At 48.7% G+C, this 27,548-nt stretch overlaps 1 protein-coding gene across 13 annotated transcripts in view; it reads right to left on the bottom strand.

The window, feature by feature from the left end:
• The window catches only part of EPN2 (epsin 2), a 99,447-nt gene that overhangs the window by 16,399 nt on the left and 55,500 nt on the right, over positions 1 to 27,548 (bottom strand). For all 13 annotated transcript variants that reach the window (XM_024241482.3, XM_054535118.2, XM_063717839.1 and 10 more), the window contains 3 exons: positions 10,313 to 10,425; positions 8,172 to 8,264; positions 7,044 to 7,218 (listed from right to left, as the gene is read on the bottom strand). In XM_024241482.3, coding sequence (XP_024097250.1) covers positions 7,044 to 7,218; positions 8,172 to 8,264; positions 10,313 to 10,425 — 381 coding nt within the window. The remainder of the gene's footprint in view (positions 1 to 7,043; positions 7,219 to 8,171; positions 8,265 to 10,312; positions 10,426 to 27,548) is intronic.

The following is a 27,548-nucleotide window of genomic DNA, read 5'->3' as shown; positions in this document are numbered from 1 at the left end:
AGGATGGCCCCTCCCTCTGAGATAGAGAAACAGACAGCCGCTACAGCCAGCATGCGGGTCACAGGCAGGCATCAATGGCGAGAGGGCAAGAGGCAGGCGTGAGGACGGGGTGACCACATCCCCTGAGTAGGGATGTCTGAGCCATGATTTCAAAAACACATAAGAGTTTGCCAGGCAGACAATGAGACACAATGTAAAGATTAGGCATTTAAGGGAATCCAGGATGCCTGAGCCCCTGCAGAGGCCCTCACCAGAGAGGAGTCTCTGAGCTCTGCTCCGAGCCCCAGGTCTCTCAGGCTTCGCCTTTCTGGCCTCAGCCACTGCACACCCAGGCTCCCTGCAAAAGTGGACTCTGTCGCCGGGCATGGTGTAATCCCAGCGCTGCTCACGCCTGTAATCCCAACACTTGGGGAGGCCGAGGCTGGCGGATCAAGGTCAGGATTTCACCAGCCTGGTCACTAATCCTGTCCCTAATAAAAATAGAAAAATTAGCTGGGCGTGGTGGCAGATGCCTGCAGTCCCAGCTACTTGGGAGGCTGAGGCAGGAGAACTGCTTGAACCCGGGGGGCGGAGGTTGCAGTGAGCCCAGATCATACCACTGCATTCCAGCCTGGGCAACAGAGGGAGACTCTATCTCAAAAAAAAAAAAAAAAAAAAAAAAAGGGGGGGGGAGGGGGCAGGCACAGTGGCTCACGCCTGTAATCCTAGCACTTTGGCAGGCCAAGGCAGGTGGGTCACGAGGTCAGGAGTTCAAGACCAGCCTGGCCAATATGGTGAAACCCCGTCTCTACTAAAAATACAAAAAAATTAGCTGGGCGTAGTGGCACTCGCCTATAATCTCAGCTACTCGGGAGGCTGAGGCTGAGTCAGAAGAATCGCTTGAACCTGGGAGGCGGAGGTTGCAGTGAGCCGAGATCGCGCCACTGCACTCCAGCCTGGGTGACAAAACGAGACTCCGTCTCAAAAAAAAAATTTAAAAAGTAGAATCTGTCCTTCCATCTAGACGTACTCTCAGACAGTGAGGTTCTAAACACAGTTTAAACTAATAGGTTTATATCTTTAAGAGTTAACACAAGGCATTTTAACATTTATGGAAAAATTTTTTTTTTTTTTTGAGACAGGGTCTCACTGTTGCCCAGGCTGGAGTGCAGTGGCATGGTCTTGGCTCACTGCAATCTCTGCCTCCCGGGTTCAAGTGATTCTCATGCCTCAGCTTCCCAAGTAGCTGGGATTACAGGCACACACCACCACACCTGGCTAATTTTTTGTATTTTTAGTAGAGACGGGGTTTCACCATGTTGGCCAGGCTGGTCTCGAACTCTTGGCCTCCTGTGATCTGCCAAACTTGGACTCCTAAAGTGCTGTGATTACAGGCGTGAGACACCATGCCCAGCCAACATTTATGGAAGAATTCTTTCTACCGTGAACTCTGCAATATGTGCAGTGTCTCCACTGCACGGGTTCTGAAGCACTCTCCATGAGCCAGCAGCACGCTGACCCACCATCCAGGACTCATGGGCCAGGCTTCCACGTGAGAACCCCACACTCCAGCGGAATGCCACCTGAAACTATTCCAGAGACTCTTCTGACACCTCCAGTTAGCTCTTATGGGCCCTGCTTCCCCTTTAGAATCTGCTATTAAAATAACAAACAACAGCACTGCTAAGAATTTTAAAACTCTGCAACTGTATCACGCACAATGTTGAAACGTTTAACAAGTTTTGGCTCAGAAAGAACCCCCTACTTTTTTTCTTTTTTTGAGATGGAGTCTCGCTCTGTTGCCCACACTGGAGTGCAGTGGTGTGATCTCAGCTCACTGCAACCTCTGCCTCCCGGGTTCAAGCGATTCTCCTGCCTCAGCCTCCCAGGAAGCTGGGATTACAAGTGCCCACCACTACGCCCGGCTAATTTTTGTATTTTTAGTAGAGATGGGGTTTCACCATGTTGGCCAAGGATGGTCTCCATCTCTTGACCTCGTGATCTGCCCGCCTCGGCCTCCCAAAATTCTGGGATTACAGGCGTGAGCCACCGTGTCCAGCCAAGAACCCTCTACTGTTATAGCCCTCACAGACAAAGTTGGTCACAGCTCAGACAGCTTTTGAACATAGAGTGAACTCTGTGCTTGGATCAAACCCTGACCACCTCCAAATCATCCAGGTAATCATGGACAAGCTGTTTGGCATGGGTGGGCTCTGTCTAGTTTGCATTCTGTAAGTGACACTGGGGACCTGTGTGTGTACAGGACACTGCAAACTGCTGCGCTGAATTCAAACTATACAAATGGGCAAAGCCCCCCAGACACATACACAGTCCCATGGCCAGTGTGACCTCCTTCTTTGCTGTGTGCGGGGGAGTCATGGAAGGCCACACACTGTGGCACCTTGCTTTCTTGAAACGTGACTTGGAGACAAAGTCACAAAGTCACAAGCATTCCCTGAGGGCCAGGTGTACCCTCAGGGAACGCCTGCTGGCTCGGGGAGGCGATGGGCATGCTCCCCCTCTATGAATGGACAGTAGATCCGCTGCAAGGCTTCTCTCTGTGCTCTCCCTCTCCACGTCCTCGGCAGGGTCCAGGCCATGCCACATACCCAATCAGTAAGTGCTTGTTGAAAACTCAAGTGAATGAGAGGAAATGAAGATGGAATCAAGGTTTGAAAGATCAAGCAGTTTCCGGCCTCTTCCTCTGTGGGGCCCATTCACAGGGAGCCTGTGTCCCGGTCGCCTCCCACCCGCCAGCCTGGCGCATCCCGAGCCTCACAGATGAATATTCATGTGCACAGGGAGGCAGTCACAACGCGGGGGGGTGCGTCACAGAAGAACTGAGCTGTGCAGAGGTCACCAAGAAGCCAGTAGCACCACCTGCTGCTGCCAGGGCAGAAGACAGCCTCTGTCCCAGCCCAGGCTGTGGGCGGGAGTACAGAGAGAGGGCTCCAGCCAGCCAAGGTCTTCTGAATCAGCAGGCTGTAAGCCCTCCTCAGACCAGGTGGCTGCTTTGTGTGTCTGGAACAGAGGAGGAAGTGCCCCACTGACCTGGCAGGCTCCAATCTCCCTCCTTTCAGCCCTGAGCATTTCCTCCCAAGGCCACTTGGCCAAGCTGCTCCTAGTGCTGCTTGGAAAAAACTGGTAATGATGGGGCTCACTACAAATGGTGGCTTTCAAAACAGTGTTTCTTTCATCCAGAGGGCACAGCTAACAGTGTTATGGGAAGGGACTCCAATCTTTCTAATTTATGAATGCATCTCAGGATGGAGGGGTGACCCTGAAAATGTGCACTATTGGATTTAACTAGATGCTAAACAATAAATCCAATACCACACTCCTGCTCTGAGGCTATGCTGATGGAATGTGGAAGCACAGGGTGTGCTAACACACTTCAGTGAATGCAGGAGCTAGCAGAGGGCCATTCTCCTGCAGAGCTGGTCAGCACCACCACTGAGAAAAGAATCTCAGAATTAAAAGAAATCACTGTGATTTTAATGTATTTTTCTATTGAAAGCAGAGTGCTAGAACTGCAAAAACACCCCTATGAACATCACTAGGCTGCTTAGTAAATGATGGTACAGCGTGGTATTGTTTAGAATTTCTAATGATGCCTAGAAATGCTCATGACACTACAAATTGAAATACACACATACACACACACGTAATTATATATACAATATAGCTTCAACTAAGTAAAAACATAATGCCCAGAAAAAAGACAGGAAGCAGACAAGCTAACATTTTAACAGTGGCTATCTCTCCATATTGGAATTTGTGGTGACTTTTCCAGGACATGCCAGGGCCACAGAAGGGCCTCGCAGCAGTCCAGGATGGTGTGACAAGTATAGGACATGGTGCCATAAGCACTGAGCCTGTCCCAAACCTACTAACAATGTCGCTGGGCTTTGGTGGCCTATCTCCTCCCCAAGTCACTGGTAATAATGCCAAGTGCATCAGAACCAAGAAGATCCTAGGTTGGGCAAGTGGCAAGAGATGGCCAACTGGCAGTCAACAAGCCACATGTGCCCATCCTCAGATAGCTTTTAATTAGCTCAAACCATATTCTTAATTTTTAAAATTCACAGCCAACATTTAAACACTAAATAGATTTCAAAAATCCAGGTTTCTGTCTTCTCTTTAAAAAACTGGATTCATAACAGCCAAAATGTGGAAACAGCCCAAATATCCAACAATTGCTGAATGGTTAAACAAAGTGTTGTATATCCATGCAATGGAATATTATTCATCCACAGAAAGTCATGAAGGACTGACACAAGCTATAACATCGATGAACCTTGAAAACATGATGCTAAACAAAATAAGCCAGGCACAAAAGTCCACACAGTGCATGACTCCGTTTCTACGAAATGTCCAGAGAGGCGAATCCCTGGAGATAGAAGGCACATCAGTGGTTGCCAGGGGCTGGGTATGCGGTTTCTTTCTGGAGTGATGGAAATGTTCTGGAATTAGATATCTGATGGTGGCTGCACAACATTGTGAATGTGCTGAAAACCAGTCAAGTGTCCACTTTAAAATGGTTGAAATGGGCCAGGAATGGTGCCTCATGCCTGTAATCCCAGCACTTTGGGAGGCCGAGGCGAGCGGATCACTCAAGGTCAGGAGTTTGAGACCAGCCCAGCCAACATGGTGAAACCCCGTCTCTACTAAAAATAAATAACTAGTTGGGTGTGGTGGCGTGTGCCTGTAATCCCAGCTACTCAGGAGGATGAGGCAGGAGAATTGCTTGAACCTGGGAGGCGAAGATGAGCTAAGATGGTGCCACTGCACTCCAGCCTGGGCGACAGTGAGACTTGTCTCAAAAAAAAAAAAAAAAAAAAAAAAGTTGAAATGGTGTATTTTATCTCAAGTTCTTAAAATTTGGGAGGGCAGATTCATGTGGGCAGCATTCCTAGGTGAAGCAGCAGCCCATCAAGCCCACCAAGCTACCCCCATTCATCAGGGGAGACTCCTCCGCTCACACCCTCTGGACTCCTGTACCGAGTCTCACCCCAGGGTGCTCTCAACACAGTATCGCTATTATGCTGTGTTCCTAGAGGGTCAGGTCAGGTCCTTGGCTCAGCCCAGGATACTGGGTCCAGGGCACAGCCCTGTCCACCAGCCAAAGGAGGGGCTGGGCATAACTTGGTCATTTAAAGATATTTTGAGATTTTTGTCTCTCCTGACTGGGAAAAACTTACCCCTGGTAAACAAGTCAAACAATATAAAAAGGTAAAGTGTTAAAACTAAGTCTCCTTCCCACCACTCTGATCCCCAAACCCCTCCCCAGAATTTAACTCTATTAAACCCACCTGGCTCCTGGTGTGACCACTTTCTTTACAGGGCACTAAGACAACTATCCAACAGTTTAATGAACAGTCTTTCCTGAAAACATCCTAACCATAACTTCCGGTAGCCATCACTTTACAGACTAATCATTCTTCAGATTTAAAAATAAAGCCAAAGCCACTGTCTAAAAGGGTCTGCCAGCCCTGGGGCACCACAGTCCCCATGTGTGGTGAGTAAAACCATACCACAGGCTCCCTGGGGGTACAGCACACAGGTGACAAACCTTGTGAACCAACCTCTTGAGCAGCCCTGGAACTGGCCTTCAGTCAATGAAAGCTGTGGGCAATTTTGCCTGGGGCTTTTCCCAAGGCCCAGAGGGCTCCTGCCAAACGGGGTATGAGGCCCTGCCTGGGTTGCAGAGGCCACCATCAAGCTATCGGAACTCACCAGATGCTAAAGGGCATCTCGGGCTGACAGTGTCTTCTGGACCCAAGTCCAAGCACTTGGTAAGGCTGAGTGCAGGCCCCGAGTGATCAGGGCCCTTCTTCCCTGCTTCCCGGTTCACACCAGCTGGTTGCATCTGCACCCACTCCACCACTCCGTACCCCTCTGCTTCTCACACGCTGAGTCTTCTGCAGGGAACTCCCTGCCTCTTGGTGCCTGGACACCTGTTCTCTTCCCTGGGGACTCAACGGAAGTAGCCTTCCTCCAAAATGCTTGCCTCACACTCCCTGGACTCCTGTACTGAGTCTCATCTCATTCCAGGATGCTCTCAAATAACCTCCATCGAGTCCTGGACTACACAGTACTGCTATTATGCTGTGTTCCTGTCCTGCCCGCTCCTGAGCAGGGCCTTGACAACAGACAACAGGGACAATAATCACCTGTTGTCTCAGGGGTCATGCACAGCAGAACACAGCCTGTCACTTGGTACATTTTAGCAAACACCCAGGGAACCGAGTTGAACACAACAGACAGTTCCCGAGAGAAACAGAGACTCCAGGAGATACAGGCAAGATGCCACAAAATATACAAAGTTCCCAAACAGAAAGCCCACAGGTCAGTCATGCCCAGTAGGGTTTAGCACACCAGGAGGGGCCTCCCAGGGCAACAGGCCAGGAAGCCTTCATAAAGCCTGCTGGGCCATGCTCCTGCCCAGTGATTAAGAAACTCGTGGGCCCAAGATCATCACCCAGATCAAACCAGTTGTGTCATGCTCACAATTTGAACTTCCCACCACAATTCCTCTTACATCTCACGTTAAGCAAAACTTTAAAATATTCATTTAGCCTATTAAATGGATTTTCTATTGCTTTAAGTAACAAGCAGAATTATAGCAAATGTATCCCCTTTTCATCAGACGTGATGGTAAGCACATCATAATTTCCAGCTAATTACAGCAGCTTGATTTGGATGTTCCATGCTGTGTATTTTGGTTCCTTCAGCTGGGGCGCTGGGTGTAATGCTGAGGCTGCGAGAGTTGAAACATGTCCCAGAGAAGGCACAAGGCATTTCTGATGCAAATGGGAGGTTGAGGGGAAGTCGACTTTCCTTCTCCCAAAGCAGAAAACCACTCAAAACAAAGAGGGAACACCATGCCACCATCCTCAAGGAGGAGGGCAAGGGCCAGTTGGATATCACCGCTGAGGGGTGGAGGAGCCTGGACACCCACCACAATCGACCAGACCCAAGTGGGTGAGAGACAGCAAGAAGCACTGCCCTGCCCCTCACCCATCCAGCAGGCAAGCACAGGAGACCAGTAATGGGGTCTTTACCAAATGATGGCCAGGGGTCTGAAGTACTCGCAGGAGCCGCTGGCCCGCCCCAGGGGTTGGTCTGGTTAGTGGAGGCTGACGGGCCCCAGGGCTCCGCTTTCTGGGCCACAGGGCCCGAGCTGGGAAGAGCATCCATTAAATCCAACAGCGTAGTCTGCTGTGGGAGAGAGCCGTGCTTTTAAGACAAAGAGAAGGGGACAGGTTTTACTATGCTACAGTTACAGCAAATACCCATGAACTAGCCATAAATATCACCCACCTGTCCTCTTCCTCCAGTGAAGCCCTCTAGGAGGGGCTGAGAAGAACTTGGAAACTGAGCCGTCCCATCTCCCTCCCTGTCCAGCCAGCTCTCCAGTCACAACAAGCTATTTACTGTTTGCAAAACCCCCCCACCAGACTTCACAGACCTCAGGGCTCCACAGACTTTTCCAGGCTAACACTGGCTTCTGCCTGGGCTGTGGACCTCCTCCAGAACGCCATCCCTCCCACCTGCCAGCCACTATCCAGGGCCAGCCTGAGGGCCCTCCTCCTGGGGTCGCCTGCATGCTCCCCACTCTCAAGACCACCCCAAGTGTCATCAGGGATCATCAACATCAACCAGTCAGGAGCCAGGGGCTCCACCGGCCTCAGTAGCACTGTAACAGAGGAGGCCAATGGAGCCCCGGGGCCTGTGGTGTGAGGAGGGGTCTGGGTCTTGACTGGATGATGATGAGCTTGTCAAGAGCCCAGCCATGTCCCGGTCATCTCTACATCAAAGCAGGAAGCCTGGCACAGAGCTGACGAGGCAACCAGCACTACTAGGGGCACACCCTACCGCAGGAAAGTGTTCTGCAGCCCCTGGCATGTAGCTCACTTGACAGCTGCCGTAGCCACAGCCGCAGGAGGCAGGCGCTATCATCACCTCCATTTTACAAACGAGCAGACTGAGGCACTGGGACATTAAGTGTCTCCTGGTTAGTTCAGGTGTGTTTTCAGTCGCCTGCTCACCTGGCTCTCGCTCACTACAGGCATGAAGGTTATTTGCTGAGGTTGGAGAACTCACTGTGCAACATGCCATCCAGGCAAGTTGGGTGGAGGATAACAACTACAGGACAGGGTGAAACATCTACCCTCCCAGCAAGCTCTTACCTCTTTCTTTTTTGGAATTTTAACTGTGTCCCTTCGGCTTTCTTCCAGGGCCATCTGTAATCTGAGGTCATCACCCCGCCTGAGGCGTTCTTCCTGTAGAGGGACAATGCGAACTGGTAATTGTAATAACATCACTGTACAGAACAAAGCCACACTGGCCAGAAACAGGAATTGCACATTGTATGATGCAGTATTTCAAAGGAAGATTTCAAAACTACTCGTAAAACACAATTACTTTTAAATCCCAAATGTGTGTGTACCCAAAAGGCCCCTCCCTCACTGCGACTCCTGTGACTTCGACCCCCTTGGGGTCACACCAGGGAGACTATGGCTCAGGTACCACCACACTGGGGAAAGGGAATGCTTAATTTAAAATATTTTTTTCTCAAAATGAAACTGGCTTTATAAATTCTTTCTACTTATAGAAGCAATGTGTGTCCTTATAAAACACAAATCTGACAACCCAAAAAGGAATTAGAAAGAAGATAAAAATCACGTATCATTCCACCTCCACTGTGTATGCTTCCGGAAAATGGCTGCATATTTCTATGATTCCTAACAGAAATGATTCACTATCTTTATTTAAGGCAAAGTCACCATATGCAAAAGACAGGGCTGTCCTAAGCGTTTATATAATAATTAAATATAAATAATATATTCCTTGTATTTTTTCTTTTCTTGTTTTTAAGAGACAGGGTCTCATGGTATTACCCAGGCTGGCACACAGTAGCTATTCACAGGGACAATCCCACTACTGATCAGCACGGGAGTTTGAACTTGCTCCCTTATATTTTATTATAAATATTAACTAAAATGGGCTCAAACCGTCCGTCTGTCCCTATGTTTCTCAGTGGATGCTACCATGCACCTTCTTCCTGGGCTGCTGGCCATGGAGCCACATGCATCCACATGGGCAGTTACTGGTGGCCTGTTTCCCACTGCAGGGACAGAGAGGCCACAACTGAGATTGCCCACTGTTACTGAACTTTAGAATGTTGCCAGTTGTAGACACACAAACAATGCCGGGATGAACTTGTCAGTACTCAAATCTAACTATCCCTAGTATTCCCTTCTGAACACCAACTTCTAATAGAGGAGAGAATCCCTGTGCTACCCCTGGTCCCATCTACTTTTTTTAACCAAAGGTCATTGGAGACAGCCCTGATAACTGCAACCAAAGGCTTGACAATTTGTAAGGCCACTCTAATTGCTCCTTTCCCTTCTCCCTGTTGTCAAGTAATGCATGCTTACTAAAGAAAAATGGGGGCCAGGCGCGGTGGCCCACGACTGTACTCTCAGCATTTTGGGAGGCCCAGGTAGACAGATCACTTGAAGTCAGAAGTTCGAGACCAGCCTGACCAACATGGTGAAACCCTGTCTCTACCAAAAATACAAAAATTAGCCGGGCATGGAGGCACGTGCCCGAAATCCCAGCTACTCGGGACGCTGAAGCACGAGAATCACTTGAACCCAGGACGCGGAGGTCTCAGTGAGCCAAGATTGTACCACTGCACTCCAGCCTGGGTGACAGAGCGAGACTCTGAATCAAAAAAAGAAAGAAAGAGAGAGAGAGAAAGAAAAGAAAAGAGAAAAGACAAGAAAAGAAAAGAAAAATGGGAATTGAAAAAAATTAAAACTATACATACTTTCATCATCAAAACACAAGCACACTCTCATTTCGGGAGCATTTTTTCCCAGCCTTTGTTTTTTGCAAATCTCTTGCTACAGGTCAAAGTGCTTGGCGGGGGCTGGGCTGGCTCCTGCCCCTCATGCCTGCATCCCTGCGCCCACCCTGCATGCCACTCTTCAAGGAGCCTGTGCAGGCTCAGCTCACTCAGGGGAAGCCCAGACACGTGTCTGCACAAGTGTTTCTGGGAAGCATTTTTAACTGGTTTCTTTCCTTGGCAACGACTTCCTAGAAAATCTTTCCTAAATGTAACTTTGCATGGGATCCCTCCCTCACTGGGAGGGACACTGGGTGACAAGAATACACACTTACGGCAGCATGAAATGCCATCTCAGCAAGCATATCTGAAATGTTTTGAAGACAGGGCTGTGTCCGCCATCATCTTCCCAGTGAGCCACACTCCACCCCGAGCATGGGCAGTCAATGCAGTGCAGACCCTGCCTGGGGCACTGACCTGCTCAGCCACTTCTCTGCTCATGGCAAGTGCCAGCTGCAGCTGAAGCTCCTCTTCTCCACTAGTCTGGGGCCGGGCTTGCTCCAGCTCGGAGGACACTCGCGGGGAGGTGGCTGTTGGGGAAGACCAAGTCATCATATGCAAAAGACAAGGCTGATACACCTCCTGCACAGCAGTTTCCTGGGCAGACCACATTCCATTCCCATCTCAAACCCACAAGGTCCAGCAGTAGCCCAACAATGCAGAGGAAAGGAAAGGCTTACAAATATTTGAATGTTAAAATCAAGTGACAGTCAAACATAGCTTCCCAACTACAGAAGTCCCCTGGTACCGACCAAGAGAAGATGCCTTTGGGTATGCAAGCCCCAGCCATCAGGCCTCACAAGGATCAGAACCTCAGTCTTCACGGCAGATCTGCAGTGCTCCAAAAAAGGACCTAACTCAAAGACCCAAAGTATAGCTCTTGAACAGATGGACCAAAGAGCATCCTTCAAACAGGTGGAGGGCATCTGGAGACCAAAGACTCCACTCCAGGCACACCAACATTCAAGAGTTGACTTTTGAGGCCAGGCGCGGTGGCTCACGCCTATAATCCTCGCACTTTGGGAGGCCGAGGCGGGCGGATCACAAGGTCAGGAGATCGAGACCATCCTGGCCAACATGGTGAAACGCCATCTCTACTAAAAATACAAAAATTAGCTGGGCGTGGCGGCATGTGCCTATAATCCCAGCTAGCAGGAGAATCGCTTAGAGACCCGGGATACAGAGGTTGCAGTGAGCCAAGATCTCGCCACTGCACTCCAGCCTAGTGACAGAGCGAGACTCCGTCTCAAAAAAAAAAAAGAGTTGACCTTTGTCTCTCGTAGTGTTACTACGAGATCATGGAAAATGAAGCCCGCGCATTTCTGCAGTGACCCCAAACATTTTCGTTTTGTAAGCAGCTTTGTACACTGATTAGAAAGAAATGCAGATAAAAATGCAGACACACATGCAGACACTTTTGCTGTGTACTTAGCTAGTTTAATTACTTCTAAGCAGCTCCTGGAAAGACAGTTTTTATTGAATGAATGAGATGTGAAGTCCTAGCTGATGTAACAAACCCCGCTGGAGTCTTGACATTCACACCATAAACCATGGTGCTGGGTGCTGGGGCTTACACAGCCATCAGGATGTTTCATGATCAGGGAATCTAAATGCCTCCAGAAATTATTGTAGAGTTTTAGAAGTATGTGCCCACCTCTGCCCCCATTTCAGGAAGGGTCCATAGCTTCTCTAAAACTCTCAGAGCAAGACCTGCCCTCTGAGAGATTTGGAGCTACTGCTTTAGATGGTTCCTTGCCCTGTCCTCCTCCTCGGTCTCCGTGCAGGCTGTTCCCTCAGCGCACCCACCTCCTCTTTCGTATTCAGAGCTCAGCTTCCCTGACCGGGTCCTTCCCCTCCATCCTGATGCTGTGTCAGACTCTGCACCTTTGCATCTCTCCCTTATAGCACTCACCCCTGGCTGACAAACACCTGTTGGGTGGAGGCTTACATGCATGCACAGACAGGTACATGCACAGGTCGACAGATGGACAGATGGACAACTACAGAATTCAATTTCATGGTTAACGGGTCATTTTAAAATGTTCTAATTGTGCCAGGCATGGTGGCTTACGCCTGTAATCCTAGCACTTTGGGAGGCTGAGGCAGATGGATCACCTGAGGCCAGGAGTTCTAGACAAGCCTGGCCAAAATGGTAAAACCCGGTCTCTACTAAAAACACAAAAATTAGCTGGGTATGGTGGCGGGCGCCAGTAATCCCAACTACTTGGGAGGCTGAGGCAGAAGAATTGCTTGAACAAAGAAGACAGAGGTTGCAGTGAGCCAAGATCAAGCTACTGCACTCCAGCCTGGGCAAAAGAGCAAGACTGCATCTCAAAAAATAAATAAATGTTCTAATTGTGTATTAGTTTACTTCCTTCTTTCATTACATCTATTTTAGGAAACCTAACTAGCAGGATTCACTCACCTAGGTGTTGCTTCTGCCTTACTTTCCAATCTAAATTTGCTTCTTAGGGTTTTCCTCTTTGAGAGAAACTAAAAGGTTGGGAATAATTCCTGACAAAGGAGGCTTTCAGATGGCTGGGCCACGGCTGTGGTGAATAAAATAGGGGAAGAGGCCTAAATGCAATTCAGGCCACAGACGTGATCCACAGAAGAACCAGGGGAGGTAGAAAGAGGCTGCTTCTGGGCAGAGGGCTGAGGTGGGGCCGGGCAGGAGACTGGGAACTTCTCTACCATGTGAGGTTGCCAAGCAGAGGCATCACCTTGTCATGAAATTCTTAAAAACACACAAAACATACAGCAATAAATTTACTTTGGAACAGGCCAGGCGCGGTGGCTCATGGCTGTCATCCCAGCACTTTGGGACGGCGAGGCAGGCAGATCACGAGGTCAAGAGATCGAGACCATCCTAGCTAACATGATGAAACCTCATCTCTACTAAAAATACAAAATAAATTAGCCGGGCATGGTGGTGGGCGCCCATAGTCCCAGCTACTCGGGAGGCTGAGGCAGGAAAATGGCATGAACCCAAGAGGCAGAGCTTGCAGTGAGCTGAGATCGCGCCACTGCACTCCAGCCTGGGTGACAGAGCAAGACTCCATCTCCAAAAAAAAAGAAAGTTGCAGCTATAAAAACATAAATGTATGTTTCTAAATAAAATCAAGTCAAATCCCATCCTAGTGTTATCACCCAATTATATTTCCCAAAGTATCTCTTCAGAAATAAAGCTAGAGGAGGGTAAAGAAAAGTCCTCAATTCACCTTAACAACTTGATTTCTTAATAATACACCAAAACAAAAAGTATATTTTTTTGTTCGTTTTGTTTCTAAACTTCACCTATGCCAATCAGAACTCTCAAGTTTGGGCTTTCCTATGTTCAAAAAGATGTCACCACCCACATGGAACAGAATAAAGGAAGCCAGACAGTTGCTGGGGACTCTTCTCAACTGAACAGGACACTCGCATCCAAATCATTAACCACTCCAGCCACCTGTTCCCAGCCTCTTTCCTGATAAGGAATCTCTGAGGCTTGGTTCACAAAACCCTTCCTATAAAGCAAATATTGCACTTACGACATCTTTCATTTACTACCAAATGGAAACCACAAATGAATCAAGTAGAAGGCTCATATCCCACCCCACCCCAAAAAAGTGCTCTGGAAAACAAGCCCCATCCTGGCAGGGAAGCTGGTACTGGGTTGCACAGCTACAGTGCCTGATACAGCCAGGTTGGAGGGGGAGAGTGGGCACGGGGCTCTGAACTGGACCTGCTGGAGAAGTGAGGCATCCTTTGTCCTCTGAGCTTTCCAGCACATCTGCAAGGCCAGAATAGCTTCAAATGCAAATGTACACGTTTATGTCTACCATAACTGACACTGCTAGAATAACGCACAGCTGGCACATACTGGCTCACCACATCATAGCTCACCACATCAATGTGGAAATTAAAGACAAAGGGTATTCCCCTGAATGTGGTGGTTTTCATAAACGGATGTACAGCTTTCAGTTCTGCAGATGGCAGAATTCTTGGCCACCAACCATTGAACATCAGCTGAGCTACACACAACGGGTCTGAGCTTCGAGGGAGGATTCCAGCAGAGATATTCTTGCCTTGGTGACAGCAACTCAGCTCCACAAAGGGCCTCTTGTGCCCATGCACATGACAGTGAACACAGATGTCGTTGTGAGACAGGCCTGAATGGGCCCTTCTGACCACCTGAGCCTAGCCTTGGCTCTACTCTGAGGATCTGAAGGTTCAGAGCTCACAGGGACCAAGGGAAAAAGCAAGCGCTGGGGGATGTGCCACTCTCTCATTGTTGCAGGTTGCTTTCTCAGACACTCACTGGAGGGAAGAACGGGAATTGTTAGTTTAAGCTCATCACTAAAGTCGCATCAAATGCACAGACCTTCTCCCAGGAAGGCGGCCTTTTGCATTATGAACCCCACTGGAAGAGCTCCAAGTCTTCATTTGCTGTGGCCAAGAACTGTAACCACAGGTAGGCCTTATTTCTGTCCTTTCCAGTCTGTCACACCAGCTGAGAAAAAGCCTAAGGGGGAGAGGCTGAGTAGGAAGGCTAGAAAAGCCCAACATTTCCCTCAAAATACAATCTAAAAAGAAGACCAAGAAAACTCTCCCAACTCAGGCAGACAAGGGTCTCTCCCACTTGAGTCTACCCTGTCTGCTCCAGGGACTGCCCGGCAGAGCCTGGGTGCCTGTACTCTGTGCTGGGGGAGAGACACCCTTTCCCAAATATGCTCCTAAAACAAAGGGTGAAAGATTTTCTAATAAAGATGCTTCAGTGGGCCACTTTCAGGTAACTGTGAAAGAAGGCAATCAAGTTGGTAGAAAAACAGGAAATTGATTCTTATCAGCTACATTTTGCAATTTTCCTAGAAAGTACGGAAGCAGCATCTTCCAGTCACATAGTGCTGATTAAAAAGCCTCCTCTAATCTGCATGGATAGGTCAAAAAGAAAGTGGCAGGTACAAAAAACACAAATGTAGGCTAGGCATGGTGGCTCATGCCTGTAATGATGTCACAGCACTTTGGGAGACCGAAGTGGGCGGATCACTTGAGGTCAGGAGTTTGAGATCAGCCTGGCCAACCAGGGCAAAACCCTGTCTCTACTAAACATACAAAATTTAGCCAGGTGTGGTGGCACATGCCTGTAGTCCCAGCTACCCAGGAGGCTGAGGCATGAAAATCACTTGAACTAAGCAGGTGGAGGTTGCAGCGAGCCAAGATCACACCACTGCACTCCAGCCTGGGCAACAGAGCAAGACTGTCTCAAAAAAACAAAACAAAACAAAACAACACCACACAAGTCTATTTTTACATTTTACAGCACATGGGACAGGATTCTACCATCAAACGGCTCTGTGCGGTGGGCAGCGTGACTGCACAGGTACGTGAGCGTCACAGACCCTGTGGGGAAGGCAGGGTGAGGTCCTGGTTTTCGTATGTCCCCGGGCCTGGTGTGGCAATGCTGGGTACACAGGCATGTCTGACAACTCAGAAAAAATGAAAAGTTGCCAGGCCTTGGGCGCGTGAGAAGACCCCATGTGGGCCCAAGCACTGCTACCACCTCTCACACCCTGTGCATGTCAGCCAAGGGAAGACCAAATAGTCGAAAGAGCACTGGACGGGCAAATCTTGTCCCCACCGCTGACGAGCAGTGTGAGTCCATGTGATAGCCTGACCTCTTTGAGCTTCTGCTCTCACATCAGTGAAATGAAGACAGTGGGGCCTGTGGGAGGAGGTAAGCAACTGACCTACCAAGGGGTCAGGAGTGCTGGGATGCAGGTGGCTCTTCCCTGTGGATTCCAGCCCTGTCCTGAGCTGGTGCTCTATCCTCCATCCATGGGGACCAGACCACCTGAGGGCTAAGCTCCGTCAGGCACTCCACCCTCCACGTCACACACAGAAAGCATGGCCCTTCCCAGGCCTCCGAGGAACAGGCCTGGGGCTGCTTTCTGCTGGGCTGGCCTACTTCGAGGGAGGGGCTAGGGAGCCAGCGCTGAGCACAGGGTCAGCGTCCACTGTCCAGTGGCCAGTTCTCTAGTTCAAGCTAAGTTCCTTCCTTGTTACTGAACAGCAGCGAAACGCTTCCTCAAGGTGGTGACATCATCCTGTGGTTCCAGGGGCCACTTCCTGAATCAGCAATGACCTTGGCTACTGAGGGCATTCCCGCCACTTCTCAACACAGGAGAGCCTCCAAGGCCCTTACTTTACCTCCTCGCAGGGAGATGCTGGGAAGGCTGCTTTTAGTCTAACGAGGCAAATTATTAAAAAGTTCAGTTCAGATTACACCAGGTTATTTATTTATTTATTTATTTATTTATTTATTTATTTATTGAGACGGAGTCTCACTCTGTCACCTAGACTGGAGTGCAATGGAGTGGTCTCGGCTCACTTCAACCTCCACCTCCCGAGTTCAAGTTATTCTCCTGCCTCAGCCTCCTGAGTAGCTGGGACTACAGGCACGCACCGCCACATCCAGTTAATTTTTGTATTTTTAGGAAAGATGGGATTTCACTATGTTGGCCAGGCTGGTCTTGAACTCCTAACCTCGTGATCCGCCTGCCTCGGCCTCCCAAAGTGCTGGGATTACAGGCGTGAGCCACCCCACCCAGCCTACACCAGGTAATATTTAACAGGAATATATATATGTGATGCAAAAGACAAAAAGGTGTATAATGAAAAATGCAATGAAGCATGACCACAGCCAGATCACTGTCCAGCCACAAGGTGGATGTGACTTTACAACACAGGGACAAACCACAAAGTTATTTTGTGCTGTGGCCAACACTGGCGCTATCAATGGTGGGAGGGCTGCCTGTCAGGTGACGTCATACCCCCATCCATGACAGTCCCAGCAAAACGCTGGTGTGCACAGAATCCAGACTCTAGCCGTGATTCCGGTTCTCGGGAAGCTCAGGGTGAGGGCCAGGCTGAGCATGGTGAGAGGCAGCAGACGGACAGATCCAGGCCAGGGACACACATCCCGAAGGAAGGCTGGCCTGGAGAAATGGAGAACGTGCTGCCATGACACAGACTGCAGGGACAGGATGGCCAGACTCAGCCTGGGGTCCTGGGGTGGACTCACGTTAGGCTCATCAGCAGCAAGACACTTTCAGACAACTGGAAAAATGTGACCATGACCTCAGTGTGGGATGATGCTGCTAATTTCCCATTTTGTGAGGTGTGTGACTGTGTGTGTGACAGCGGCTGTGTGACTCTCCAGGAAGAGATGTCTACAGAAGTATTTAGGGGAGTAATGTGAGGATACCCACAACTTATCCTTAAATATTTCAGCATAAAAGGAAGTGAGAGCTACTCCTCTCATCCTGCCCCACTGCTCTCCCCAGAGTAAACAGCTGTTCACATTTTCTTGTGCTTCCACCCAGAAAAGCTTCTGAACGCACACTCTGTGCGTGGATGCCTGTAGTGCGCTTCCGTCTCTGACACTCGCCCATAGGGAACTCTTCCTCCCTGCCCTATGTGCTTCTCCCACCTGGGCCTGACCCCAGGCCGAGTGTCATCAGCCTGAGAGGGCAGCCCAGTGTGGCAGACGAGAGCACGGGCTGTTGAGTCCATGCCTGGGCTCAGATCCGGGCTCTGCCACTTCTTAATGCGTGACCTTGGCCTAGGTCAGCTGTCCCCAACCTTTCTGGCACCAGAGACTGGTTTAGTGGAAGACAATTTTTCCACGGCCAGAAGTGGGGTGGGGGATGGTTTCAAGATGATTCAAGCACATTACATTTATTGTGCACTTTATTTCTATTATTATTACATTGTAATATAGAATGAAATAATTCTACAACTCACCATAATATAGAATCAGTGGGAACCCTGAGCTTCTTTCCCTGCAACTACACAGTTCCATCTGGGGTTGACGGGAAACACTGACCGACCATCAGGCACTAGATTCTCATAAGGAGCATACAACCTAGATCCCTCACATGTGCAATTTACAATAGGGTTTGCGCTCCTATGAGAATATAATGCCACTGCTGATTTGACAGGAGGTGGAGCTCAGACAGTAATGCAAGTGATGGGGAGCGGCTATAAATACAGATGAAGCTTTGGGTCTGTGGCCCAGAGGTTGGGGACCCCTGGCCTAGGTGATTACCTTCTCAGTGCCTGTTTTCTCATCTGCAGAATGGGGACGGGAAACCGTCTCCCACGGTTGTTGTGGGGAACAAACAAGAAGCGATGTGAAAATCACCCACCACCTGTGCAACACTGTCTCTCGAGGAACCCTCCATCCATAAGGGGGTGCTGCCCCACTTACAGTCCAGGCTGAGGCCTAGGGGTGCAGTGACTGTCCCAATGCCACCCAGCTGGGGCAGGTGGAGTCTGACCCTGAAGGTCTGGCTCTTCATTACCAACCCTTCCCACTGATGCGGACACCAGGGCCCAGAGAGGGTAAATGGCTGCGGCTCACAGCCACTCAGGGGCAGGATGAGAACTCAGAGCCAAGACTCAGGACCTATGCCCCACGCTTGCTCCTAGCACCCTAAAGGGGCTTTGCCCCCTCAGTCAGTTACATGCGCATACCCACAACAAGCACGGCCTCCTCTGGGCCTGAGGAAAGTTCCTGTTCCCATGAGCTTGTGTTCTAGTAAGGAGAGACCATAAACAAATCTCAAAAGGAGGGACAGGGCAGGGCAGGGTGGGGAAGAGGAGAGCTTGCTCAGCTATGCTCTGACAGGAGGCAATGGCACAGAGCCCTGAAAGGGCCGGCAAAAGGGCAGGGGCACTTCTGTTCTGAGAGGAGGGGACAGGCTCTGAGGCTAGTGTCAGCAGAGGCACCCAAGGGCACATGACCAAAGAGTGGTGGGGGTTCAGAAGCCCTCAGAGGTGCTTTGGAGAGTCTTAAGTGGGGCAGTGATGCCACTTGACTGGTCTAGGGAACTTGGGCCAGAAAAGTAGCTATGAAGGGGATGAGAAGTGGCCAGAGTCTGGACACATTTAATTGGGATCCTATGTATGATACCTGGTTCCTGAATCAGCTGGTGTGTCGTGCTGCCACATGGTGTGGACTCAGCACTTACACTGCCTTCTTCTGACCAGGGTTTATGGGCAGAACTGGGTCCCCCATAAAGTAGGATGAAGAACACGACCTTATTTGTAAACAGGGTAGCTGCAGATATAATTAGTGAAGATGTAATTAGTGAAGATGAGGTCATACTGGAGCAAGATGGGCCCTAGAGTCAATAGAACTAGTGTCCTTAGAAGAGACAGAAACACAGACACACCAGGGGAGACTGCCATGCGACCATGGAGGCAGAGACTGGGGTGACACAGCAGCTAGCCAAGTAACACTGGGCCCTGCTCGCTTCCCATCCTCCCTGGGCACCTGCCATGCAGGCTCCTTCCTGCCTCGAGCCTTTGCTTGCCTGCTGCTCCCTCACACTGTGTATGCTGCTTGTGGTCCTCAAATGGGAAGGAGAACCGCATCCTCATCCCTAAGTATCAGCTCTAAGGCCATCTTCTCACTGCGCCTCCCCTGACTGTGTTATCAGGCCAGTCTCTCATCAGACTGGGAGCTCCACAGGGAAGGGGGTCCATCCGTTTTATTTGTTATTTAACACCTTGATACCTGGAGCTGGCCTTGGCGCACAGAGAGCACTTAGTGGATGTGGAGGCCAAAGCAGCTCCATCTTGGAGGCTAATTCACCAGGCTGGCTTCTGATTAATCCCAGTTCCAGGAAGGCCTCCAAGATTGACAGTTTGCCGGGTGCGGTGGCTCATGCCTGTAATCCCAACACTTTTGGAGGCCGAGGCAGATGGATCACCTGAGGTCAGGAGTTCGAGACCAGCCTGACCAACATGGAAAAACCCCGTCTCTACTAAAAATACAAAATTAGCCAGGCGTGGTGGCGGGCGCCTGTAATCCCAGCTACTTGGGAGGCTGAGGCAGGAGAATCGCCTGAACCTGGGAGGCGGAGGCTGCAGTGAGCCGAGACTGCACCATTGCACTCCAGCCTGGGCGACAAGAGCGAAACTCTGTCTTAAAAAAAAAGATTTACAGTTTATTGTTTTTATGTAAGAGCACATACTTACCTTAAACCCTGTCTTTAGGTCAAACTACCTTAATGTTATCATACTTCAAATATCCTGCACATTCCTTCTGAACCACTCCTTCCCTATGGCATATAAGCCCTGGATCTGGGGGCTAATGGCGTGGGATCTGACACCTTGTCTCACCACTTCCTGAGAGAAACATGGCTTCTGCTCCTAAGTCCCTGTTTCTTTCTAAGAAACTGGATTTGTCAGCCTCCTTCCTTGGCCCCTCGGCTTCTCCGGACATTGGGGGTAGATTTGCATAGACCTGCCCACCACGGAACCGTGGGGCAGCTAGGTGGCACCTAGGCTGCAGCCCTGATCACCTGTAGCTGCATGTTCTAATCCGTTCAACTGCTTCCAGGCAGCCATCTGCCCTAGTGGGCGGAAAGCAGGGGCCACGTCAGCTTTGCTTCTGGCACTAAGTAGGTGCTCAAACACCCATCAGATAATGGTCAAGTTTAGTTTCTGGTGAAAACAAATAATGGCTATAACTTCTCCACTACCCCTCTGCAACACTGGTACCGCTGCCTCAGTTTACAGACAAGGAAGCTGAAATCTCAGGTGAAAAAAGAGAGAGCCCCAACAATGACCACGTTGAGGCCCCAATGCAGGGCTGGTGAAAGAGGGGGGAGGGTAACGCAGAGACAAAAGGCAGTCCATTCATTTGTCTGCATGAGTCAAATCCCATCCTCAGTCAGAAAAAAGCAAGTTGTGCCATTCTCTTCGGGCTGTTATTAAACTCTCTCCTACAATAAGAGCACCAGCTTGTTGGGTGGGAAAGGAAGGACTTAGCCAAAACACTAAGCAGCTTTTTCTCACTCTCATTTACCTCAGGAGTCCCTGAGGTTCCTGCTGCTTCTGTCCACAGTGAAAGTAACAAAGCTACAGCCTGTCATTCTCCAGGTAGAGTGCTGGGGCAGGGGTCTCACCATGGCTGGGGACCAGCAGTAAGGAAAAGAGGACCTGCAGCCTCACCCTGAGCCACCCCCAGCTCTCCAGGCATAAGCCAGAGTGGGAGGAGGGGTTCTGAAGCCCAGGCAGTGCCATCTGAGGTGAGCAGGCACTTCAACAAAGATGATCATTTATCTCTTTTTTAATTCAATCATAAACTTCAAAGACGTTAAATGCCTGCAACAATTTCTTAAAGTAATACTTATAAACAGGACTCATTTTTAAAATTAGTATTCTGATAGTAATTTTCATCTATTCAATTGGAAATAATCGACTACAAAATTATAGCACCTGCTATGGGCTCAGGGGCTCCCAACTGAGCACCCTCCTCCACTGCTGGGGGGAAAGCATTTGTTTGGAAACAGTCTGTTTGGAAAACATTTGTCATGCTTCAAGAAACAGAATGTTCATACACTTTTCCCACTAATCTCACTTCTGGGAATTCCACATTGAAGAAATAATCCAAAGAATCCTTAAAAAAAGAAAAAAACAAGCTTTCTGTTCAAAGAAGTTTACCACAGCATTATTTACACTGGTGAAAATCTGAAACAAGTCTGATCATAAGAATTAACAGTGACAGGGCCACTTCTGGAGCATTTCTTGTGTGCAAGCTAGTATGTGAAGTGCATACATTATTAGCATACATAATGTACACAATAACCCAGGAGAGAAGCACTATGGTTACGCCCATTTTACAAGTTACAACTTCTCCAAGTTAAATTAAGTAAGCTGCCAAAGGTTTAACCTTCAAAACTAAGTGTTGCTGGGCTCGGTAGCAGGTGTCTGTAGTCCCAAGCTACTCAAGAGGCTGAGATGGGAAGATCCCTTGTGCCCAGGAGTTTGAAGATACAGTGAGGTAGAATCACAACACCGCTTCAGCCAGCCTGAGTGATATAGCGAGACCCCCTCTAAAAAAAACATAAATAGGCCGGGCACCGTGGCTCACACCTATAACCCCAACACTTTGGGAAGCTGACCTTGAGGTGGGCAGGATCACATGAGGTCAGGAGTTCGAGACCAGCCTAGCCAAAATGGCGAAACCCCGTCTCTACTAAAAATACAAAAAATTAATTGGGCATGGTGGCGCACACCTATAATCCCAACTACTCGGCAGGCTGAGGCAGGAGAATCACTTGAACCTGGGGGGCAGAGTTTGCAGTGAGCAGATATCGTGCCACTGCACTCCAGCCTGGACGACAGAGCAAGACTCTGTCTTAAAAAAATAAATTAATAAAAATAAATTTAAAATACATAAACGAGGCTGGGCATGGTGGCTCACGCCTGTAATCCCAGCACTTAGGGAGGCAGAGGTGGGTGGAACACCTGAGGTCAGGAGTTCAAGACCAGCCTGGCCAACATGATGAAACCCCATCTCTACTAAAAATACTCCCAGCTACTCGGGAGGCTGAGGCAGAAGAATCGCTTGAACCCAGGAGGCAGGGCTGCAGTGAGCTGAGATCGTGCCACTGCACTCCAGCCTGGGCGACAGAGTGAGACTCTGTCTCAAAAAACCAAAACAAAATAAAACAAAATACATAAATGAATCGATAAATAAATAAAACTAAGTAACTATCTAGCAACATGGAAAATGCATAGTTAGATTTTTTCAAAAAAATCAAACTGCATAATTGTCCTATTTCTCATGGAAATGAGAGGCACCCTCTGTGGCCAAGTGCACCAAGGTCACTGCTCCTGCCCTCCTAGTTTAGGCCCCCCAGTGGCTTGCCCTTGGCCTCATGCTCCCTCGCAAACTGGGATGATGACAAGCGAAGGGCTAGAGCAGCTCCATAGTTTACAGCCACTCTGCACTGCCTGCCTGAACACCACCTTCCCCCACACCCAGCGCCACACGGTGTCGGTATGTCTGCCTCTCTTAAATGGGGCCCACCAAAAACAAGGTCTCAGCTACCAGCTGCAAGCCCCTGAAAGCTTAGGGCTGGCCCTCACACACATGAGCACATAAAGTGAGCACACGAACCAACTTTTTGGAAAATATGTTTTGAAAATGTCACATGGTTGTGAATGACATGTCCATAATACTGTTATACTATCTGCATAATATAAAATGTTAGATCTGCTTTGTTTTCAGATCTATGATTCAGATCTGTCAGCACTTTTGGGGATGTGGGTCTTGCCCTGGCCTTCAGTTCCTCTCCAGATTAAGAACCTGCATGCTTTGCCCACAGATAGATGGCTATAACAAAACTGCACAACTTTGTGGATCCCAACTGCCAGTGGTCAGTCTATGCAGCCAGGGCCCTGTAACTAAAATCTGTAGGCTGTTCAGTGTGAAGATGAGGAGTGACTGACAGTCCAACGTCAAGGCAAGGATGACTTAGGGATCTTCACCCAGAGGAATACTATGTACAACTGTTAAGATGTTCACCCAGAGGAATACTATGTACAACTGTTAAGATGTTCACCCAGAGGAATACTATGTACAACTGTTAAGATGTTCACCCAGAGGAATACTATGTACAACTGTTAAGATGTTCACCCAGAGGAATACTATGTACAACTGTTAAGATGTTCACCCAGAGGAATACTATGTACAACTGTTAAGATGTTCACCCAGAGGAATACTATGTACAACTGTTAAGATGTTCACCCAGAGGAATACTATGTACAACTGTTAAGATGTTTACAGGGTGTGTAGGAACCACAGAAAATGCTTCTGTTTTAATGTCACAAGACAGAAAGCAGGAATGCAAAGTTGCGTTCACGGTGCAAAAAAGAAAATGCTTGGGAAAAAGTCCAGAAGGAACTACATCAACACGTGGCCAGGCATGATGGCTCAGTCCTGTAACCCCAACACTTTGCGAGGCCACAGCAGGAGGATCGCTTGAGGCCAGGAGTTCCAGACCAGCCTGGCCAACATAGGAAGACCTTGTCTCTACTAAAAATTAAAAATTTGGCTGGGTGTGGTGGTGTGTGCCTGTACTTCCAGCTACTAGGCAAGGCTGAGGTAGAAGGATCGTTTGAACCTAGGAGTTCGAGGCTGCATGGGCCATGATTGTGCCACAATGCTCCAGCCTGGGCAACAGCAAGACACTGTCTCAAAACAAATAAATAAAAATAAAAATAAATACACCAACATGTGAATAACAGTTGTCTTTGTATATTATAGTTAAGATTGAAGGATTTTTTTCTTCTTTTTCTATTTCTATTTTTTTGCATTTTCCCAACTATCATGAACGGACATACATTACATTTGTACCAAAAATCTAGCAGGAGCCAGGCGCAGTGGCTCACGTCTGTAATCCCAGCACTTAGGGAGGCAGAGGTGGGTGGATCACCTGAGGTCAGGAGTTCAAGACCAGCCTGGCCAACATGATGAAACCCCATCTCTACTAAAAATACAAAAATTAGCTGGGCGTGGTGGCACACACCTGTAGTCCCAGCTACTCGGGAGGCTGAGACAGAAGAATTGCTTGAACCTGGGAGGCAGAGGTTGTAGTGAGCCAAGATCAGGCCACTGCACTCCAGCCTGGGTGACAGGGTGAGACTCTGTCCCAGTTTAAAAAAAAAAAAAAATAGAATGAATGACTTCATGCCCTCACTGTACCTGGAGAAGCAGGTCACAGAGTGGACTCGCGGGAGGCGCTCTGGTTATCCCACCGCAAGCCGGACTAAGCTTTCCATTAGCAGTCAGCAGGAGGAGACTAATTTGATGTGTAATATCAATTTCCAAGCTGCTCCAAGTTGGAGTCTTGCCTAGCTGCCTGTAACTCTGTAAAAAGACACTGCTACAGGCCATGAGTTGAGGAGAGAGGGGAGGAAGAGCCCTTCAACTGATTAAAGCCTGACAGGGAACCAGCAGCCCCCAGCACACTGCTGTCAGTGCCACCGCGGCACCTGGGGCCCTCCCAGAGATTCTCATTTGAGAGGTGTGGGAGAGGTGTGGCCCAGGATTTGGGACATTTTGGGAGATTTAAAAGCTTGAGAGCTAGTGATTTAGGGAAAAAAGAAAAGGCAACTGTCAAAATGAGGAACTGCCTTGTATCACTAAACAAAAACAACCAGGAATCATACTGTTGCTAAACTCAACCTTAAAGCATCGAGAAACCACACAAATATATAAGGCATTCCTATATTTCTGGAATTGACCTCAAATGTATTTTCTTTTTTCTTTTCTTTTTTTTTTTTCTGAGAGGGAGTTTCACTCTTGTCGCCCAGGCTGGAGTCTAACGGCACGATCTCGGCTCACTGCAACCTCCGCCTCCTGGGTTAAAGTGATTCTCCTGCCTCAGCCTCCCAGGTAGCTGGGACTACAGGCGTGCACCACTACATCTGGCTGTGTGTGTGTGTGTGTGTGTGTTTTTAATAGAGACAGGGTTTCACTGTGTTGGCAAGGCTAGTCTCGAACTCCTGACCTCAGGTGAGGCACTCATGCATGAAGTATGTTCTGAGCACCTTTCCTGGTTCAGGTGTGGTGCTAAGGACACGGGATACAGCACGGGGCATGAACGGGGCTCCTGCTCTAACAGCTCGTTTTAGTGCAGGGAGACAAAACAAAGCAAATAAGAGAATTTCAGGTAGTGAAAAAGACTCTGAAGATAGTAAAAAAGGATATGATACAGGGAGAGGTTTAAATTATATGGCCTACTTTCCCATGCGAAGACAAATCTGCATGCCTTCCCTCCTGTTTCTAGTCATATAATTTTTTTTTAAATGCCTCCTGGAAGTTGGCTATTTGAAACTAGCAACTGCTGTACTGGGCATCCATGAATAAAGACACTGTCAGCAGCTGTGACTATGCTAGCCAATCTGACTTAAAACATCTGACAGGGAACCAGCAGCTCCCAGCACACTGCTGTCAGTGCCACCGCAGTACCTGGGGCCCTCCCAGAGATTCTCATTTGAGAGGTGTGGCAAAGGTGTGGACCAGGATTTGGGACATTTTGGGAGATTTAAAAGCTTGAGAGCTAGTGATTTCGGGAAAAAAGAAAAGGCAACTGTCAAAATGAGGAACTGCCTTCTATCACTAAACAAAAACTAACAACTATGAATCATACTGTTGCTAAACTCAACCTTAAAGCATCGAGAAACCGCCTACACTTATTGACAGTTTATAAACAATAGTTTGTTTACCTATACTACAAAGGATCCTTAAAAAACAGGTAAATATTGTATTGATCCATTTTCTATGGCACACACCAATGTCAATCATTTAATCAATAATCCCCAATCAGCAATTTTTTTTTTCTTTTGAGAAAGGGTCTCACTTTGTCACCCAGGCTAGAATGCAGTGGCACAGTCTTGGTTCACTGCAGCCTGGACTTCCTGAGCTCAGGCGATTCCTCCCACCTCAGCCCCACAAAGTAGCTGGGACTACAGGTGCGCACCACCATGCCTGGTTTTTTTTTTTGTTTTTTTTTTTTTGTAGAGATGGGGTTTTGTCATGTTGCCCAGGCTGGTCTCAAACTCCTGAGCTCAAGCAATTCACCTGCTTCAGCCTCTTGAAGTGCTAGGATTACAGGCATGGGCCACTGCAACCGGCCTCCCAATCAGCAATTTTGATAGCACTGTTTCTTTTTTTTTTTTTTTTTTTTTTTTTTTTAAAGACAGAGTCTTGCTCTGTTGCCAAGGCTGGAGTACAGTGGTGCGATCTTGGCTCACTGCAACCTCTGCCTCCCGGGCTTCAAGCAATCTTCTGCCTTGGCCTCCTGGGTAGCTGGGATTACAAGCGCCCACCACCACACCCGACTAATTTTTTGTATTTTTGGTAGAGACAGGGGTTTCACCATGTTGGTCAGGCTGGTCTCAAACTCCTGACCTCAAGTGATCCACCAGCCTCGGCCTCCCAAAGTGCTGGGATTATAGGCATGAGCCACCGCGCCCAGCCTTGATAGCACTGTTTCAATTCTGAGAACAATCCCATATTCTGACAATCAGAGGAGCTCCTTAAGATCTGGGGCCCAATTAAATAATGGTTTAATTAGGTATTCCTGGCTGAGTGTGGTGGCTTGTGCCTGCATGCCTGTAATCTCAACACTTTGAGAGGCCGAGGCCAGAGGACAGCTTGAGCCCAGGAGTTCCAGATCAGCCTGGGCAACATGGCAAAACTCCATCTCTACAAAATACAGAAAGAAAAAAAAAAAAAAAAAAAAAAAAGCTGGGTATGGTGGCATGCACCTGTAGTCTCAGCAACCCAGGAGGTTGAGGTGGGAGGATCACTTGAGCCCAGGGAGGCAGAGGCTGCAGTGAGCCACAATCACACCACTGCACTCCAGCCTGAGCAACAGAGCAAGACCCTTTTTTTTTTGAGATGGAGTTTCGCTCTTGTCACCCAGGCTGGAGTGATCTCGGCTCACTGCAACCTCTGCCTCTCAGGTTCAAGAGAATCTCCCGCCTCTGCCTCCTGAGTAGCTGGGATTACAGGTGCCCACCACCATGACCGGCTAATTTTTTTGTATTTTTAGTAGAGATGGGTTTCACCATGTTGGCCAAGCTGGCCTCGAACTCCTGGCCTCAGGTGATCTGCCCGTCTCAACCTCCCAACGTGCTGGGATTACAGGCATGAGCCACCCTGCCCAGCCAATCCCATCTTAAAAAGAAAAAAAAAATAATACAGAAAAAAGCATTATATAAGATGAACCACATAATCTTAAAATTGTAATAGGTGTACACCATATTTGCCTATTTTGCAGAAAAAATTTTAAAGCAATTT

The sequence above is a fragment of the Pongo abelii genome, chromosome 19, assembly GCF_028885655.2.
Source record: "Pongo abelii isolate AG06213 chromosome 19, NHGRI_mPonAbe1-v2.0_pri, whole genome shotgun sequence".
NCBI classification, from domain to species: Eukaryota; Metazoa; Chordata; class Mammalia; order Primates; family Hominidae; genus Pongo; species Pongo abelii.
Note: the sequence above shows the minus strand (reverse complement) of the source record. Positions and strands in the feature narration are given on the sequence as shown.